General features: G+C 38.6%; 1 protein-coding gene across 1 annotated transcript in view; it reads right to left on the bottom strand.

Moving 5' to 3' along the window:
• The window catches only part of LOC127634945 (retinal-specific phospholipid-transporting ATPase ABCA4-like), a 48,918-nt gene that overhangs the window by 12,057 nt on the left and 16,221 nt on the right, over nt 1-20,640 (bottom strand). Inside the window, exons 9-35 of the mRNA XM_052114716.1 lie at nt 19,736-19,976; nt 19,332-19,471; nt 17,917-18,033; nt 17,596-17,793; nt 12,540-12,745; nt 12,265-12,441; nt 11,662-11,884; nt 11,145-11,366; nt 10,374-10,578; nt 10,194-10,274; nt 9,884-10,105; nt 7,414-7,591; nt 7,196-7,327; nt 6,812-6,951; nt 6,517-6,654; nt 6,247-6,437; nt 6,067-6,172; nt 5,414-5,619; nt 4,988-5,042; nt 3,601-3,776; nt 3,279-3,403; nt 2,442-2,540; nt 2,153-2,342; nt 1,737-1,831; nt 1,607-1,639; nt 383-488; nt 83-157 (exon numbers count right to left, since the gene is read on the bottom strand). Coding sequence (XP_051970676.1) covers nt 83-157; nt 383-488; nt 1,607-1,639; nt 1,737-1,831; nt 2,153-2,342; nt 2,442-2,540; nt 3,279-3,403; nt 3,601-3,776; nt 4,988-5,042; nt 5,414-5,619; nt 6,067-6,172; nt 6,247-6,437; nt 6,517-6,654; nt 6,812-6,951; nt 7,196-7,327; nt 7,414-7,591; nt 9,884-10,105; nt 10,194-10,274; nt 10,374-10,578; nt 11,145-11,366; nt 11,662-11,884; nt 12,265-12,441; nt 12,540-12,745; nt 17,596-17,793; nt 17,917-18,033; nt 19,332-19,471; nt 19,736-19,976 — 4,077 coding nt within the window. The remainder of the gene's footprint in view (nt 1-82; nt 158-382; nt 489-1,606; nt 1,640-1,736; nt 1,832-2,152; nt 2,343-2,441; nt 2,541-3,278; nt 3,404-3,600; nt 3,777-4,987; nt 5,043-5,413; nt 5,620-6,066; nt 6,173-6,246; nt 6,438-6,516; nt 6,655-6,811; nt 6,952-7,195; nt 7,328-7,413; nt 7,592-9,883; nt 10,106-10,193; nt 10,275-10,373; nt 10,579-11,144; nt 11,367-11,661; nt 11,885-12,264; nt 12,442-12,539; nt 12,746-17,595; nt 17,794-17,916; nt 18,034-19,331; nt 19,472-19,735; nt 19,977-20,640) is intronic.

Genomic DNA, 20,640 nt, shown 5'->3' with positions numbered 1-20,640 from the left:
AAATGGGTTATTTATCTTTTTATGAGACAAGGTCAGTAAGAAATGGTGAGAAAGTGAGGCTGAAAGAATAAATCCTCCTTACCTTGACATTGTTTTCAGTCTCCATATACCTCAAGAAAGTACCAAACTCCTTCAGAGTGAGCTTTGAGTATCTGCCCTGTAAATGTCATACAGTATATATGACCATATATAGTACATTAACATAGTATAACTTTACTTTATTCAGTGCTTGGCTTTGATATATATATTTTCTTTTTTCATTAATATGATTAAGCAATCTGAAATAAATTCACATTCAAAACGATATGACAAAAAGGCACATTTACAACCAAAATCACACAAAAAAAAAAACAGTAACAAAGAGAACTGTTCCTTAACTGACCCCTGTAACATTAAGCAGATGTCCTAATTGAGAAGCAACATTCTGAATGGTTTTAGGATCCACATCTAAAACAGGAAGTCGACCTCCAACAGAGATGCCACCATACCTGAAGGAAAGAGACCGCATACAGTCAGGCTTTCACACATTAAGGGCACTAAATGCATATACTCAGTGCTGGGTAGTTACAGATTACGTGTAATCTGGTTAATGTAATCAGATTACAAAAACCAAGACCTTGTAATTAGATTAAATTAGAGTTTTAAATGGGGTTCTCCAAACACTGAGAATGGAGCAATAATCCACACATAAATGTCGAACCGTGAATTGCTTTTGTACTCTGGTTCAAAAATGTACACAAATGCACTTTGCTTTTGTGACAACTTTTTGAAATGTTGTGACGATTCATAAATATAACTGATCTGATCTGTTACCACACTTGGAAGGCATTTGTAATGCCAAAATAGCCGGAGTAAAAAAAAAAATTAAGCACCTTTTTTATTTCATTTGGAAATGAACAGATAAAGTAAAACACGCACAAACGAATCATATCAATTGTCATATTTAGAATCATTGAGTTATCATTAATGCGTTTAAGAGGGTCAGGACATGCCTTTTTTATTATTATAATAATTCTATGAGGTTCAATTTAAATATTAGTTTAGTTTTATTGCACAAAAAACATTCATATATTTGTAAAACATGAAAATTTGTCGCCCTCATTTTGACCCTCTGTCAGAAACATTCGGTTTTGGTGCTGCTTCTCCTTTAAGACTTGACAGTAAACACCCACTATAATCTCTTCTCTTGACTGACCTGCTCTCTCCTTGCCATCTCACTACAAAACACTACTGGGCGGGGCTACAAATGTGATAAGGTAAAGTAGGCATTGATGTGCTGTTGTGGAGGCAGTCAGATGCAAATGTCCACAGTGTGACATCGCAATGTGGATAAAGAATGAGTCGTTTTGGCAGCTTGGTTTCAACAAATGCTTTTTTGCAGTGAGGGGGAAGTGTGTGTGACATCAAATAAACAAGAATGGCCAAAAGCAATTAGATTATATTACTTTAAAATGTAAACCAATAGATTACAGTACTGACTACAATATAATTTGATTACAATTCAAAAGTAGTCAACCCAGCACTACATACACTATATATGTTCCATATAAGTCCACAAGAGGGAGTTATTGTATTTTTCTACTCCAAACTTTTATTTCACTAATACCTTTGCTCATTCACCCAGTATTTGCTCTTCAAGCTGAAGGAAAAAAGAAGAAAAAAAAAAACACATATGAGAACAATTTCTGGGAACATTTAAGATCAGTACAATGATAGTCATAACTAGGCCACAATACCTTGTCCTTATTAAACTTGTGTACGTCTTTACCAAGTAATCAGAGATATTTCTACCAGTCAGATCCAGCAATACATCACCAGTGGATTGAATCCTCTAAAATTAAGGCACACAAATCATTATACACTAACTGAAACATCTTATAGGTAAGGGAATAGTTCACCCAAAAAATGTAATTCTGTCATGTTGTTCCAAATCAAACCTCAAATGAATTTCTTTGCAGTACACAAAAGGAGTTATTTTAATGAATACATAATGTCTAATATTATATCTAATGTTTAATAAGCAAATATTTAATGAGTAATATTCATTAAAACATCTACTTTTGTGTTCTGCAAGAACTAAAGCCATTTGGGGTTGGAATAAATTATGACAGAATTGTCAGATTAAATAAATATTCTTTCCAGGTCACCCAACCTGGGGAGGTGGAAGGCCTCCAGCACCCTCTGGGCACACGGGTAACATGGTGAGTTTGTCAGGCGTGCTGCACTGGCAGCTGGGAGATGGTTTGATGTCCGTCCACTCTGAGTCAGCCAGCATGTCGATGAGTGCTGGGTTCACCAGGGGCATTTCCCACTCTGTGGTAATGTTATTACATGGGTAGTTTCTGTGGGAAACAAGATTGGAAATGGTAAGTAGGCAAGAAGAACATATTTGTGTTATCTATGGATATTCATTCATTAGCATGTACTGTATGTACACTTACTCTAAAGGTTCGCTAACCATGCAGCGAGTCCCAAATCCAGGTCTGTTTAAAAGCACTTCTCCAAAATATCTCATTTCTGGACTTTGCATCTGTTCATTACTTGAAAAAATAAAATAAAATTCACAACTTTAAGGAATATTTCATTAGTTCAAGGTTAAAATGCTGCCATCATAAACTCACCCTTATGCAGTTCCAAATATTATTTCCTTCATGGAACAAAAAAGGTCCATTTTTGAAGAATTTCCAGGCCATGTTTTTCATTATAGTGAATGAGGACTCCAAATGACAAAAGCCCCTAGTAAAAGTGTACATACAACTTATGTATTTTGGAAGTCTTCTAAAGACATTCAATACCTTTGTGTGAGGAACAGTCATTCCATTCCAGTGAGCTGTAAATCGCTGCAACTGGATTATAGAGTCAATAAATTGAGCTAAACAGCATCAGTCCATTTTGAGAGTAAATCATTCAGACCATTTTTATGAACTGTATCAACGGATTAATTAAAAAGATTAGACTTGAAATCATACATTTTTCACTAAAAGATGTTACTTCTCTCATGAATGTGAGCAGCTCTAGGGTGGGCACTTTTGTTTGTCATTTTGGAGCTTGACAGCCCCACTCATTTACTTTTATAATAATCTTCAATAATACACCTTCTGTGTTCCACAGAAGAAGAAAGTCATGTGGGTTTGGAACAACATAAGGGTGAGTAAATAATTAAGGATTTTAATTTTGGGGTAAAATCTACCTTTAAATAAAAACTAATCTTTTAACCTCTCAGTAATCAACACATCGAATAAATGAACTTGAGCTTTCAACATTCAACTCAAATGTACCTGAAGAAGGTGAACTGTCTGCCGTACATCCATGGGCTTAGTGTAAGGCTAGGATATTCCCCGAATGGAGGAACGATCAGCGTAAACATCAGGGAAACCAGCACAAAACTAGCAGGCAACACAATCTGTGAAAGAGAATACCAGTGGACACCATACATAATAATGATCAGCTTATAAGTGAATAAATAAAGAAAAAACAGGCACTTTAAAAAAAAACACATCTATCACAAGTTTGCAAACATAATCCCTGAATTACATCACTGTTGTTATTATTATTAATGAACCAAAACGTTCTCAGAATAACAAATTCTGTTATTCTGACCTGAGCGAGGAAATCCTTGCCAGAACGTGTGGTGTGATGGAACCTCTTGATGAGCAAAGCAAAAAACTGTTTCAGGGCCAGAAAGATTCCCTTCACCTGCATTGATCCTCTGTCCTCTTTGCTGTGCGAACTCCCAGAGTTTGACTGACCGTTAGCATACACCGATCTGTCTGCCTCTGATCACAAAACCAAACATAGTCAGCAGAAGCCCAGAACCAAACAATTACACTAACACTTTACAATAAGGTTCCATTCATTAACATTTGTTAATGCATAAGGTATCATGAACTAACAATTTACAGCATTTATTAATCTTTGTTAATAAAAATACAATTGTTCATTTTACTTGTTTTAATTTTAGCCACTTATTTAGCACCTTTTTAGCCTTAGCGGTTACCAAAGGGCTTTACACTGTGTCCCATTCACACACAAACTCATACACAAATGACAGCAGGGCTGCCATGCAAGGTGCTAGCCTGCCATTGGGAGCAACATAGGCATGAGCCCAAGGACACTTAGTCATGTGGAGTCATGTGGGCCAGGAATCAAACCACCATCCCTGCGATTAGTGGCCAACCCGCACTACCACGGCCGGACCATTAGTATATGTTGAAATTAACATTAACCAAGATTAATAAATGCTTTAAAATTATTAATCATTGTTAGTTATTGTTAACTAATGTTGTTAACTAATGTTAACAAATGGAACCTTATTGTCAAGTGTTACCACAATTACACTATGATCAACTGACTTTTATTTTTTGGAATAACTACTATATTTTATTTAATAAATGTGTGCTTTTGCCACATCTTCTGGAAAGAAACAGAACAGAGGGAACAGGAATTTAGTAGGAAGAGAGAGGGACAATGGGATCAGGCCACACCGCAGGCCAGATTCAAACCTGGGCCTCCCACTTGAGCACCACAGCTCAATTTAAGTACTATTCACTAGGCACCAACAAAGTACAGCTATTTAACAGCAAACTCAGTTAACATTTTATCACTATGCTATATAGATGCTACAAAAGCTTTATTTACTATATTGCTAAGTGGTATATTTGAGAATGGTTCTTTTTATTTTACTGTAATTCTGCACATTCAGATTTTGTTTTACATTTAGCTTTACTTGGAGGAGGGATTTGCTGTAAGCTGAAGTAACAGAGACTGAGTTAGTCGTCACCTCCTTTATTCACTGTGACAGTGTCTCTATAGAGACACACAAGTGATTTCTGCTGCAGAGCTCTGGGTTCAGAGGTCTTGGGTTCAACCACAAAATACACATCACAATCACAACATGCAACATTTACAGGCACTGTAAACTGACACACATAAAGATAATATGTCTGAGATTGACTGGCGGATAGGAGAATGAAACATAAAATCTCACCAAATATAGCATTGCTGTAAGCCACTTCTCCATCAGTTGTGACTTTCAGAAAGATCTGCAGGACATAAAGGAGGGACATCAGAACTTTTTACAGGCCATTCAAAGAAAGAGGAAGGTGTCCTGTGAACCTGTAGTCAAAAATGTATGAAGAGCCAATCTAATGGATAATAATGGGATCAAATTTGAATATTCTACGAATCTGCTGAGTATCAAACAAGATCTTGGATAAACTGAAAGTAGGGTCCTGATCGATTCTTAGCAGATTCTTTAAGTATTCTAATTGAATCCTATTAAGATCCTTTAGGATTGGTTCGAAAAGCAATCCTGTACACATTCCTTTAGGATTTTTGACTAGGAAGACTTGACCCCTCACTCTCAACAGACTTGAATGTCAGGTCATTACAGTATGCATGTGGTTGATCAGACCTCTTCTAGTGATGTATCTGATACTCCAAAGCTGCTCAGTCCAATGTCTGCCAGCTTCTCCTCCAGCTCTCTGAACAGACTGGTGTAAGAACGATGTTTAAAGCCTCTACTTGGCAACAGAAAGGTCAGCTCCTGCCCAATGACCTCAATCAACCTGGCCTCAGGAACATGATTGTGCACAAGGGCTGTGATGCTCTGAACATCTCCTGGGAGAGGAACCCACACACAAATAACACTTTAATATAGTATGTACTTTATGACATTGAGCTGATTGCAGAAAAATGTGTAACCTAGAAAAAGAACAAACCCAGATAGCACATGTACATCTCTGAGATGTCTTTTTAAGAGTGTTTTATTTGTAAAGCATTGCATTCTAATGAGCATCTGCTAAAAAATCTTTAAAAGATCAGGTTTACAAACATTTTAAATCATAAACATCTTAAAGACATCTGCTGAATGTGTTAATGGCATTTAAGTGTCTTAAAGCAGATGAGCATACAACCTAAAAAATATGTCTTCCAGATGTAAACACACATCAAAAAGACATCTGGGTGATGTACGTGTGCTATCAGGGAAAAGTAGTATTGCAAACACTGTCATCACTTTTCTGCATGGTATAAATCTCTATGTATGGTCTTAATGAATCTCTATACCTTCCATCTGTCTTTCCGAAACTCTGGTCTGCTCTTTGCTGCTCTCTTTAAATTTTCTACAGAGTGAACACTTAGACAAACAGTCATCGGTACAGTCACACTGACCCTGTATGAAACAAAGAAAACATGTGAGTGACACTGTATATTATAACTATCTTTGTGAAGAGAGCAAAGGCTCACCTCCTTTCTGACATGGGGTGGCTCCTCTTTAAGGCGTTGCACCAGTGTGAGGTAGAAACCAGCACCCAGACAGTTCTTCAGGAAGAGAGGAGAGCCACAGCAGTGCAGCCGGCCTTGAGAGATGATGGCCACTCGGTCACTCAACAGGTCGGCTTCATCCATGTGATGTGTGGATAAGATGACTGTGCGTCCTGTACAACACACACACACACACTTTTTACACCTCTACACAAAAGTGGATGGATGGATGGATGGATGATGGATGGATACCTGCACGGTATTTTAGCAGTAAATCCCAGATGGAGCGTCTGGAGTATGGGTCCACTCCAGATGTAGGTTCATCCAGAAATACCACTTTGGCACCACCAACAAAAGCCATGGCAACAGAAAGCTTCCTCTGCATACCACCTACATAGGAAGACAATACACTTACAGTACGTCATTACAAAAAACACAAAATTAATCCATAACTACAACAGGGTTTTGTTGTCATTTTTTTTTCTTCTCACTTAAAATGTTGGTGGAATATGAGAAATGGATTATTAAAATGGATTTGTGATGTAACCTGACAGATTTTGTGCCTCCTCATTTCTTTTGTGAGGGAGACCAAGATCTTCCAGCATGTTTTCCACTTCAATCTGGGCCTCGGGTAATGGCCTACCCTTCAGTAGAGAGTAAAACAGGATGTGTTCTGCTACTGTCATACTGTGGGAGAGAAACAGAACGACAGACATACAGAGATAGAAAATTGCATTTTATCTTCATCGTCTTTTAACTTTATTTTCCATTTCCATACAATAAATGTATATGCTTTGGTAAATACTGCCAATAAAACATTGTTGACTCTGACTCTAAAAGAGAGACAAAACAATTATTTACTTTAAACAGATTTTCCATTTTAGCAGATGTATCAACATTCAAATTTAAACCAAATGAGGGGTTTACGAACTGGTGAAAGATAATGTTATGTTGGGGGCACATTCCCAGGGATTTACGGATGGCATCCATGTCCGTGCGGATATCTTTCCCATAAATGAAGGCTGTACCAGAGGTGGGAGGGAACATGCCAGTGAGAATAGACCTGTGGGAGAGAAGAGCAAACTTGCATCATTTTCTGATGCTCTCATTGGTGAAGAAATATTCATTTCATTAGGTTTAGATACTTACATAGTAGTTGTTTTCCCTGCACCATTGTGACCCAGGAAGGCAGTGATCTGACCCTCGTAGAAGGTGATACTCAGGCCATCCACAGCTGGTCTAGAGCTGCCACTAAACATCTTATACAGGTTCTCCACACACACTCCGACCACCAGACTAGATGGCTCGGGTTCGAAGAAGAGCCTCCCTGGAGGCAAGAATCGGAGAACGGATTTTCATTAAAAGAATTCATGAAATATTACAAAAAAACTTTTTGACAGACTAATGAGACCCAGTCATGCAAAGGTGATGTGGTTTAATAATATACAATTATTAGGCACAGATTTATTCAAATTCAGTCTTGAAAAATCAGAAGTGCACAAAATGCTTAGATGGATGGGCCTAATATTGCCCTTACAAAACTTAGATAGTTTTTTTTTTAAACTTGACTTTTGACTTAAGCGGCCACATATCAATCACCAAGAGCAACCTAGCAACCACCTAGCAACATCCTAGCAACCACCCAGAGCCCCTTAGCAATGCACAGCAACATTTTGGCAAACACCAAAAATATCTTTGGGCAAGCACCACTCACTTTTTCTTCAGAAAATGTACAATTTTGTTATTGTTTTATAATAGTAACAATACCTGTAGAAACTATGGTATTTTGGTGACAACCATGGATACCATGGTAATTTTGTTCTATGGCTAGGTTGTGTTTAGAGTGCCAATAATGAGATCAGACTAAAAGAATGTCATTGTCACATTTATGGAATAAACATCTCTAACACACATTAACCGGCAATGAAGGAGCACACAGAAACCAGCATTCCAACCTGCCAGCCAATCAAACATACACAAGGTCACCAGGTTCCCACATAGGGCAAGGACAGAGGTGTTTTTGTGCATTGTGTGTCTACCCAAGTCCAGTATTTACGTGCCACTGGAGTTCATGCCTGGCATCACCTTAGACAGTGCGCTTGAACTTAAGACAAGGTGCTGGCAAGTGGTAATGGATAACGCCAGCGAAACTAAAACTACAGTAATTACTCCCATGAGCCTATATCAGTTCAAAGCCAAGAAACCTGCTGGATGCCTGCAGTCTAGTCAAGCAGATAAGCCTGGTTAGGTCTTTCAATAGATCTGATGGGACCTTTTCCAAGAGTAAGAAGAGAAACACCTTCCTGTTTGTTGTAATAGGTTACTAGACAGAATGAAATGTTTCTTTGATGGATAGTAAAACCCACTGGATCAGTGGCATATTAAAAGAAGAATATTTACTGTTTTGGAGACACAGTGCGGTATATTGCAGTGTCTTCAGTTCACAGGTAAAGCAAGCAAGTATTAACTGAAAAGATCCAAAGGAACTTACCATACACATATAAAATTACAGAGACATCCCTTCTGGAGCAACCTGGGATTAAGTGCTTTACTCAAGAGCACGATGAGGAAGTGATGAAATACTGGCAGATTGCACTTAGTGATATTACTAAGTGTAAATAGCAACAAAAAGCATCTTCTTTGCACTAAGTGCAAATAGAGTTAGATGCTATTAGCACCCCAGTGGAAATAGTGGAAGACATTTTAAATACTAACATTCAGTATAGGGGCATCACTGCAGTGTGTTTCTTGTGTTTATTTAGAGTCCCACAGACACCCTACCTACACCAACCCTTACCCCTAAACCTAACCCTAACAATCCCTTACAAAATATTAACCATGGATTTACATCAGTAACCATAATTTCACCATGGTATTTTGTAGTAAAATCATAGTAACCAACACAAAAATAAAACATGGTCATAATATTAACACATTATTACTGTAGTATGGTTACACCATCATAACACCACCAGTTTGCATTAAAACTATGGCTTCTGCGAAAAACACCTAGTACAAATAGTCACTCCGTAACAATAATAATTATATTGATCAATTATACATTAAGTTATACATAAAATGCATTATACATTATATTTACAATCCTACATATCTATCCTTAATTAATAAATCAAAATTTCTTTCAAAAATACTTCTTACAAACTCTATAATAGTATGTAAAAATACCAAGTCAATGACAAAAATACTAAGATAGACAGCTGGGGATGCATCAAGCCAGACAAATCAAATACTAATATGAGTTTGAGTACATCCACTTTCAAACCATCCTAAGCTGGCTAGCTGGTCTTTGCTTGTTTCACAGCCTGGTCATACATATCTGTTTGCTGGTTTTTATTTTAGAGGTTTTGGGCTCTTTTCAGCTGGTCAGGAATGGAGACTAGCTGGCTGATCACCTAAAAAAACAGGTTGACCAGGTTGGGAAACCAGCTATACCATCTTAAACCAGTTAAGACCAGCAATTCAGACTTGTTTAAGCTGTTTTTTTAGCAGGGTTCTAATTTAAACTTTACCAAAAGTTGTTTCACATCATCTATGCTGATAAGCCACCAAGAAGACTAATGACTGAGAAGTGGGGCAGTATTAAAAGTGTTCAACACACCTGATGAGTCTGTGCTCATGCTCTTATTGGTCATCTCATCTTCATCAAGCCTCTGTTGTTCTTTTTCTTTCTCTAGTTTATCCCGTATATCTCCATGTTTGCAGGATCCTGGCTGAGGTTTCTCATTCTGTTCCTTATCTGCTGTGTGGTTCTTGGCCTGGTCTTCAATGTTGTTCACCAGATTTTCAAATGCAGGTTTCTCCACTACTGGCTTTCCAGGGACTGTATAAAGCAAAGATAAATTGATTGAAAAGATGATACAACAGATTCAAGACACTTGAAATTCCCAAAAGAATAATCACTCATTCACCTTGTTTTAGAGGCTCAGGTTGGTTTAACCAATAGGATGGCTGGACTGGAAAGTAAAAGCGCCGACCAATACCATACTGCCCTGATAATACACACAATTACAGTTGAAAAAAAGAGTTAATGCCACTTGTGATTCTCCCACACTCTTAACTACTATATGAAACAAAGCAGAATAGTATACCTGGGAAAACAGTATCGAGGTACCATGCGAGAACAGCATAAAGGACTGTGTCCACTGCCATCATGATAATTGAGATGAAAAAGGAGAACTCGTCCCCCTCCAGAAGGCTGGTCTGGATGTTGTCCCACTGCAGCCCGAGTCCCTGCTCCTCATAACGGGACAAGTACTCTGTACCAAAACCAAATGCCACCTGGGACATCAGACTCTGATGCAAAGAGATAAAATCTTAGATGCACAAAATGTTCTACATGAAAGAGTATTACACAAACAAACGTATATATTTATTTTAAGATGTTCTAATATATGTTAAAGCTTGCTTTCCAGTACTCAAACATTAAAACAACCAGGGTCAAAAATTAACCAGGTTTCAGGTTCAATTAACCATGCCCTAGATGTGGGGTTAAAAAATGTCACATGAAAAATATGATTTGTTATTTACTTATAGTTCCTAATATTGTATTATATGCCAATCTAGGGTTAAGTGCGACTTCAGACACCATAGTGACCTGTAGCTGTCAGGTATCTCTATTGCAATGTTCTTGAATGAATATCTAAAATGAAGTGCTTTTTAATAGAAAATAATGTTAGAAAAAAATATTTTAGAAACATTAGAAACAAATAAACACCTATAAAGGTAAAGAAAAATCCCTAAAAATGAATTCCAGGTGGCAAATATGGCCCCTTTTTAAAAAGGATAAAAAAATGATACAGACATATGAACACAGTTGGCTCAGATACGTTTTCAATGGGGAGTGTTATCAAGTGACATACTGCCATAATTTTCAAATCCTTGGTAATGCGGTCTTGCCAGGCAAAGCACACTATGTGTGGTAGGTACAGAGTGAAGTAAATGATTCCACTGCAAGCTGCTGCAAGATTAGCTTTGTTGAAAAACACACTCATGAGGAAGCACTGCATGATGGTTGCCATGGTGAACATAAGCAGGAAGAGGAAGAGGATAATGGGATTGCTATAGTTCAACACTTTTCCTCCCTGTGAGAAAAAGAAGACATAAATATGCTTTAATGTATTTTTTTGATATTCTTCTTATCAACACTCATTTGGCCATAGGTTAAATGAACACAAAATGTCATTGAATATGGTCACCACAAGAGGCCAGTATGGCACAAAAATCTAAGATTTTACATGTCTTTCTTAACCCTGTATAAACTGCATGGTCTCCCCAGCATTTTTTAGCTGGCCTAAACAATTAATGATCAGCAAATGAGGCAGGTTAAAGCTGCATCTACTGACATGACAATATTTCAGTTGGTCCACCATCTCTCACCATGACAATAATAGTGAGCAGGGCTGTACTGGAGGCCATCACAAGGAAGGTGTCGATGAACCATGTGCACCAGAGCACTCGGTTAGTGACACCCATTGCTTTCAAAGTCTCTTTCAACCTCATCTCCTTTTCCAGCACGATGCTCTTAACCGTCATGGAGACAGAGTAGACCCAGGCCAGTACCATGAAGATTGGAAAGCAGCGGTTCAGAGTTAGCATGAATCTGTAGAATATGCCAGCAAAAAGGACAAAAAGAGAGATTGTACATTGGTGGCAAAATGAAAACAAAAACTATATGTTCAACAAATATAAATATATACTGTAATATAAATATATAATATAAAAAAAAAAAAAAAAACTTTTTGGAGCTATTTGCCACTTTTTTTATTGGAAGTGGAGATGATTATTTCTGAAACACGTGCACTATCCACTAGGCTACATTTCTGAACATTACATTTGAAAGCAATCCTCTTGCTTATCCAACACAAAAAAACACCATACAAGAAAGTTTAACTTCACCAGCTGACCTTGCCAGTCTTGGTTGAATGAGTTTGACACACTAGCTTTTATAAATGTTTAAAAAACACAAAGTTTGACACTCACAGGTCATCCACATAGCAAGGATATGGCATCTGCTGCAGGTAGACTCCAAAGGGCCATTCCTTTCCTGTGTGGGTCTTTATGATTCCATGCTCTATCATGTCCTGGAGATAGGCGAATCCCCCCCAAACATACCGCAAGTCATCCATGGGGTCAGCTCTTGGCCCTGGGTCCCAATATCTGATCATACAAGATGAGATATTTTAATATAAAGGCAAAGACAAATCAAGATTTGATGAATGGCTCACCAATGGCATCACAAGGGTTTATAAACAGACCTGTCTTTGATCTTGTTGGTTCGCTCTACAACATCAATGTCCATGCGGATCTTGAATTTGACATGAGGAGGCACCTTAAAGGTCCAGGAGTACATGTCCACAAAGACCAACCCAGCCCAGAACTTACTCTTGCCTAGCAGGTCAAGTGCTCGATAGGTCAGCTGATCCTCATCAGAGATGCCAGAGAACTTGTCAAGGACTAGACACTGTATAAATACATGAGCAATTGAAGTGAGTGTCAAAATGTACAAACCATATCAGATCAAGCCCAGTAGGCAACAAAAATACCCGGATCACCTACTGCATCTGCCGAGAATCTGAAGTGCACTTTTAATAAGATGTCATATTTAAAATGCTGAATTAAAATAAACTAATTGGCAAACACAAAGGCGCTACATATACCAAGAAAGTTGTCCCTTGAAATTAAATTGTACTTGTTTGACAAAACTTGGGTCACGGCATGGGACAATGCCCATATGTAACAGGTAAAGGTGGGCAAGGAGGAGGTGGGAACCAGCTGAACAGTCAACATAAAGTTTAATTGTAAAACTCAAAATAAAAAAAACATAAACAAAAACACACACATGCAGCGTGGTCGTGTGTGTCTCTCCCGAACTGGCATCTCCAGCTCCCCTTTATCTCACTCTCGCTGATCATCTGATTCAGCACCCTCATGGCCTGGCCACGCCCTCCTCCTCGTCACACTCTTCCCCTGCCCGATTCAGGCCAGGGTGCCACTGGACTGACCTACTCCATGAATGTATTTGTGGCAGGGAGGAGGGTGGGGACGGGACGTGATGAAGCACACCTGGCCCCTAATTAGGCTCATCAAGCCCTTGAGAGGAATAAAGGCGACAGTTTGAGAGCGACAGAGAGTTACGGGCAGCTGCCCAGCATGTGTTTATGTTTGTGTCTTTTTGATTTATTAAAAGATTATTTATATTGTCAAACTGGTTCTGGCCTCCTCCTTTCCATTGAACTTTGTTACACTGGCCTGAAACCCGGGAAGGAGGAGGGATGCGCCATAGTAGATCCTTGCTACTACCATCCACCCCAACAGAGCATCCGCGGCCATCCACCGGGGAATGGAGTAGTCAGGCCACCTGAGAGCAGGGGAACGGCCGCCGACCTCGAGCAGAGGAGGGGCTCCTAGCCGACTGCCTGAAGCTGCGCTACCAGGGGTGGAGGAGACCACTACCAGCCGCTAAAACGCGTTGGGGTCAAGATTGGACCGCCGACCACAAGCAGGGAGGGGCTCCTAGCCGACCACCTGGAGCGGAAGAACCACTGCCAGGGATGGGGGAGACCCCTACCATTCGCCGAAAACATGGTAAGGTGTTCTGTCTGCCAGGTGCTGGAGGACTGCCTCCGATCCTCCCGGGGAGGCACAGCAGTTATCAACTAGAGGGTGGATGAGTGGCCAAGGACCAGACTACGGTTTTTTCTCTCTCTCTCCTGCTGTCCCTCCGTGTTGGCATTTCTCTCTCATTTATTGTTGTTGTTTTTCCCTCCCCTTGTCACCCTCCCAGGTCTGAAGAGGCAGGAATGACCTGCCGGCAGACGGGGACCAGAGGGGCACGACCAAAAGGAGGGAGGTTTGGGATGTATGTCATGCTGGGGGCTACCCGGCCTGAAGGAAAGGAGGGAGGAGTATGGTAGAGAGGAGGGTGGGGCCAGTTTGTGATGCTGCACACATAAAGGCGACTGGAGGCAGCAGTTCGAGAGAGAGAGAGAGTTACAGGCAGCTGCCCTGCATGTGTTTATGTTTATGGCTTTTTGTTTTATCAAAAGATTATTTATATTGTCAAGCCGGTTCTCGCCGCCTCCTTTCCATTGAACTTTGTTACAGTATTCATACCACTCACATGCAAGCCTAAAGAATGTACTTTATTAACAGCCAAGAAGTACTGTGTGTTCTTCATGAAATGCAGTAGATACTCTGACATAATGCAACAAAGCAGTTTCATCTTGTACTGTAAGTCCGACATCATGTTAGTATCAAAATTACTGCATTAAGATGTGACTCATTCCACAAACTCTAAACTTTAATTGAATTGTCAAGGAACGTGACATGGAGTGTGACGTGCTGAGTGAAACAGAAAACACGGGGCAGACAACAAGGGATCGTGACTTTCACTCCCTTCAACATGAGCGCTCTCGGTGTCAATCAAACATGCATGCTCTCCAGGTGCTCTCAATATCTCATCAGTCACTCATCCCAGCTCTATTCTGTGAGGATCCCAATTTAAATCAGATTAATGTTGGTTACAATACCACCAATAACAGATATAACTGTTTAACATACAATAAAGGCACCAAGCCATCACGCATTTGCTTAATAATTCGTGATTTGTGTTACAACAAGAGGCCAAATACAGTAAATAAATCATAGATATTAATGATTCCTCACTGGAACAGTTTTAGAACTTGTAATGTATATATTTTTCTTATTTTTGAACGTATATCTGCTGTGTGTGATGCTCTCATTGTTTTTATTGGGAGCATCACAAAATGACCTTTTGATAATGGCAACAGAACTATTCATAACCGTTTTCAATACAAATAAATGTTAACAACTAACAATGAATGTAATTTTTATGTAATTTTGGTAACACTTAATAAAAAGGTTTCATTCCTTTAACATTAGTTATTGATTAGGTATCATGAAAAAACAATGAACTATATATTTTTACATCATTTTATTAATCAAAATGTTAGTTAACATGGCTCGACAATAAGGACGCCCGATGGCCCGGGGCCAGAGTGAGAGAGACTCTGGCCAGTTGCTAGAACTCTCACTTGTCCGATCGGGCCAGTGCTGCATTAATAACATTAATGCAAGAAAACAACAAGTGAGAGAACACAACAATTACACTGAGCGAAAGAAGTATTCTAACCGGCGAATGAGCTCGATTCTATTTAGCTTGCAAAGATGCGCAAGCGCATAATATACTTGATGCTCCAAGGCCCAGTCACATGCATGCGTACAAGAGTGCACTCTCCTAGCACTGTCCTCGCTCTTTTCCAACTGTTATAGCAGCAGCTATTACCAATGTGTAGAAAATAGAAGAAAAATACCCTCTTTATGAATTTCGTTGCGAGATTGCAAGTCTTCCGCAACATTTTAAGTATCCCTGCACATTCTGTGTTCATAGTGCACGAAATCCCCACATTTTTAGTTTTTACATGTTAGTGAAAAGCAGAAATCCACACATTGGAACACAAAAGGACTGAATATCCATGTCTCTCCGTGCATACGTCTCATCATCATCTCTCTCTGTGCAGCGTATACTGTTCAACATGCATGATCTCATAAAGGGACAGAGCACTAGTTTTATACCCACTGAAAAAAAAGCACATTTTATCTCATTAATTTGCCTTTAGAGATGAAGCACCGATTGAGACGTAATGAATTTGTTAAACCCCAGTTATAATAACCGTGTCTGGAAATCATGAGCTGCCCAATATCCAAATTGTAAGTATACATTTAATTAGGTAATGTTTCAAAATGTAAACATTTATTTGACATGATAATGGCGTTTGATATGAAAAGAAGCAAGATCACTATGGCTATTAGGATATTATTATCAGAGCTGTTTAGCTGCATGGTGAAGATGAATATTCAAAACAGTCTACTTCATGTCATCCTCAGGAAACACCAGTTACACTTCTCATTTCTGGACATGTAAAGTTTTTTTTGTGTGTGTGTGCTTTGTGAATCATGCTGTGTTGGTCTTCAGGTTGTTTGATTTCATGTTATATACACATTCTTAATTAACGGATTAGGACTAATACCCCCCTAATTTATATTACACGTCACAACCGATTTGGAAGTCTCTTCTCAGGGATTCATATGTTTATTACATTCAGCCAATAATCACATCTTTAACTCATTGCATGGCAGCATGACTAAACGGGTGACTGAAAAACTCTTTGCTTAATGTTGTATTTATGAATTTATATCTGTAAAGTGCTTATATGGGATTTCATTAGGCATAAATCATACCTTGCAAATTATAAATATGACTCATTTTGGGGGGACATTGTCTTAAAAACATAATATATGTAAAAAATAATTATTTTTTACATAATTGACCGGGCCACCGCAATTTAAACAGCGGTGAAACACTTTCTTATGATGTGTTACATTCATACGAGCAGAGAGAAAATTAAGTTTGAAGTAAGTTTGGAGTACAAGAAATAGAAATAAACCTCGCTAAGCTATAATGCTATAACTAGCCATTTTACATGGACATGTTACCAGACACAATCATATTTTTTTTAATCAAGAAAATTCACGTTAGATCATAATTTATTTTTTCTAGTAAGATCTTTGATATTATGGCAAAAATTATTTTCTTAATAATAATTTTTGTATTGTTTTCCTGTAAAAATATCTAAAAATCCTTAAAACAAGATCAATTTGATTTATTTTGTTTTAGAAACAACACTGCATAAGATATTTAGGTTTTTCAGAGAATGCATTTTTAACATGTATATTTTGTCTTACTGAGTTTTTATAGTCAAAACAAGTTAGAAAATCTTCCAGAGCTGAAGAAGTAATCCAAAGAATTTAGAAAACGTTACTGACCTTGTAGTAATCTGTATTGGAATACATTTCAAAAGTAACCCTCCCAACCCTGTATATATATATATATATATATATATATATATATACACACACACACATATACTGTATGTGTGTATATATACTGTATGTGTGTATATATATATATATATATATATATATATATATATATATATATATATATATATATATATATATATACACACACATACGGTATATATTATGTTTAATAGTGTGCACTATGCAACAACAAAAAAATTCAAACAGTAGTAAGTCGCATTGACCTCATTACATTAAATGTTACATTTAGAGAGTGATTTCCAGGCATCTCCTTGGAAATAAATACTTTTATTTTGCATTTTTAATCCATTTTTGAGGAAAGAAAAATGTATATTGCTGTTAAAATTGTGGCTGATATTACTTCAGATATTGTACATTAGTCACGCTGGAAATGGAAGGTCATGTTACCTCTCCATAGCGGTTTATCAGGCGAATCACTTGGTCAGTCAGGTTGAAGATGTTCCGCCAGTCAAATTTAGGCATGTCCTGGGCTCGATCCTCCTCAGGGCCATTGTACAGGAAGTTGAGGATGTGTTGACCCGTGAACGGAGTATCCTTAAGGCCTCTGTTGATATGATCCATGACCGTGGGGTTTCTGATGGAGTCCTGAGAAATGAGGTACATTATTGTAAAATGAAAACATTTAGCTAAGAATTAAATGATATCTAGGTATAGGTAATATCTCATAGAAAGTTGAACAGACTTGGTTTGAGTAGACATACTTCTTACCTGAATCATGTTCATCTGCACACCATCTTGAAAGAAGTTCCACACCTGTGGACCCACCTCCTCCCATGCTTGACCCATGTTCCTTAGTCTTTCTAACTCTTCAAAGGTGGTGTTTGCCTGGCCACACACAAACACACATAAAAACCAGTTTAGATGCATTCAAATGAAAGTAGTCAGGAACAAGCTACATAATCTGTTTGTCACAATGAAGACCAAACAGTACTCAGGTGGTGAAAACTGGCCGCTTGCACACCAGAATGACTGAATTCCCACAAGGAGCAGTTTACACAGCCCCATTGAAAGCCCTGTTGCATAAACAGAGAAACTAAAGGCTTCTCAAGCTGATCTGATGGGACTATAGCCATGGCCCATAGCCCAGGGTAAGCATGTCCACACCTCAGCCTGCACTCGAGCAATCTCCCAGGGGCAGAGGCCTTACCTCCCTCTCTCTATTGCTCTTTCTTTCTTTCTTATTTTTCCCCCTTTAACGTTTCCTTTTCTTCATCTTTTTCTAACTGTGTCTTCTAGAGAGGCACTAAGGAAAGAGACAAAGAGGTGGAGCCCATGTGAGAGATCAGCATCTTGGCCAATATAGGATGAGGGATAAGTAAGGTGCTGTGGATTTGTGGTTAAAAGAGCTGGGCTGGCAAATGTAAGGTTGTAGGTTCATTCCACAAGGGATTATTCATGAGTTATTTATATATAATTTATATATATATATATATATATATATATATATATATATATATATATATATATATATATATATATAACCTTTTCTGTTGTTTTTAATTTGATTACATCATTCGCAATACTTCATTACATTGTAGTTCATTCCCCTAATGAAAAACGTTAGACTAGTAGAAAGTCTTGTACCTTTGTATTTCTTCCGATGTTCAAGTAATTTTGTGCTTCAATGCAAAGCTTGTAATGTTGCGAATCACCTCGGAGCTGGTTGGTTTGGTTCATGGATTAGAACTCTTTTATGAAGGATTTTATGAAATCCTCATGGAAAAAAATATTAATTGGAAAAATACTCCTGGAACCAAGACAGCTGAAAAAGTGGATTGGCACTGTTGCACACGATTACAAAGCACCCAGCTGCAAAACCCTGCAGTCCTTGCTTGCATAACAACTTGAGAGTGAACAACCCCATCAGCTGGGTCATACAGTATGAGCTGAAGTGCTCCTAAAAAAAAACGTAGCCTCCTCGGCAACCTGTCAATCCTGAGTCATTTCCCTTCTAGCTGTCTAGACGTCTACAGCAATATGGTGATCTCTCTGACAAGCCCAGGGCAGGACAAGCTGTTTCATTAACACACTCATCTGTTGTCATTCCAGTGGAACAGATGTGTTTATTTTGACAATGAAGGCTAGTAACAATCTTGCAGCAAGACTGGAGTGTTTTCTCTTACGTTTTTAATGATCTGTCTGACAGCAGGAGAATCGGGGGCGTACAGGATTTTGCCCATCAGGAAAGGCTTGACTGAACTCCACACGATCCTTGTGACCGGATTGGACTCCAAATCTTTCATGAGGGCATTACAAAATGGAGCTGAAAGGGATATGGAATTATGAAAGTATTAAGTATTATGAAATATTCTTCCTTGCTAAAAAAAAATATTCTGATTTGCTGGTCTTAGCTTGTCTCCCAGACTTTCCCTTGCAGGTTTTAGAGAGGTATTGCACACTTCTCAGGGAGACACTTTTACTTAAACCAGCAAAACAAGCTTAGGCTTTAATTAGAAGTTTTTATTTATTTATTTTTTTAATCTTTTTTCTCTTCATCGATTGAAAAGACAGTAAGTACACTACTTACTGGCTGTGTGATCGTAGTTGTACTTCCCCTGTCCCTGTGTGTTGTTGATGCCTAAAAATGCTTTGTAGTTATTATCCTCATACCAGTTGAAGGAGGTGACCCTGGAGAAGGCCCCTTCCGTGTAGCCACAGAACAAGCTGGAGGTAGCAGCCATGAGTTGGCTGAAAGTTGGAGTCTCGTGGGACTGAAGCAGTGAAGAGAGGACCTGCAGCAGGTCTTTTGAACTATTTCTGTCAAACAGCTGTCAACAGAAAAAGAACTGTCTGGGACAAAGTTATAAAAAAAATGTTTATTAAAGTTTGTGTACCAATATTTGCAGAGAAATAATGATATCAACATGGGTTTTTAGTATGCACGGGTCCCAAAAGCACACTTTGGAAGCCAAACATGTCACAAAAAGATGGGTGGAGATTTTAAAGGGGTCATGACATGAAGAATTAATTTTTTCTTGATCTTTTCACATGACATAATTCATTGTACTATAAAAACATGATGTAAGTTTCAGAACTCAAAAATTCCCTATCACTGCAAAAAGATTATTTGTTAAAACAAAGCTGCCAAAATGACTCGTTCTCTACTTCCTCCACATTGTGATGTCACATTGTGGTAGACCACTGTATCAGACTCCCTTAACATTAACAACAACTTTTCCTTATCACTTCCATTGCCCTGCCCAGTAGCAGTGAGCAGTGATGTGGCAAGGAAAGAACAGGTCAGTCAAGAGCAGAGAGCCAATCATAACTGTGGGTGTCTAATGTCAAGTCTTAAAGGAGAAGCTGCACCAAAAGTGAGCAATTCTGACAGAAGGTCAGAATGAGTGTGGAAAATCATCATCATCAAAGTGTGTGTGTGTGTGTGTGTGTGTGTGTGTGTGTGTGTGTGTGTGTGTGTGTGTGTGTGTGTGC

Source organism: Xyrauchen texanus, chromosome 42 (genome assembly GCF_025860055.1).
Source record: "Xyrauchen texanus isolate HMW12.3.18 chromosome 42, RBS_HiC_50CHRs, whole genome shotgun sequence".
Taxonomy (NCBI): Eukaryota; Metazoa; Chordata; class Actinopteri; order Cypriniformes; family Catostomidae; genus Xyrauchen; species Xyrauchen texanus.
Note: the sequence above shows the minus strand (reverse complement) of the source record. Positions and strands in the feature narration are given on the sequence as shown.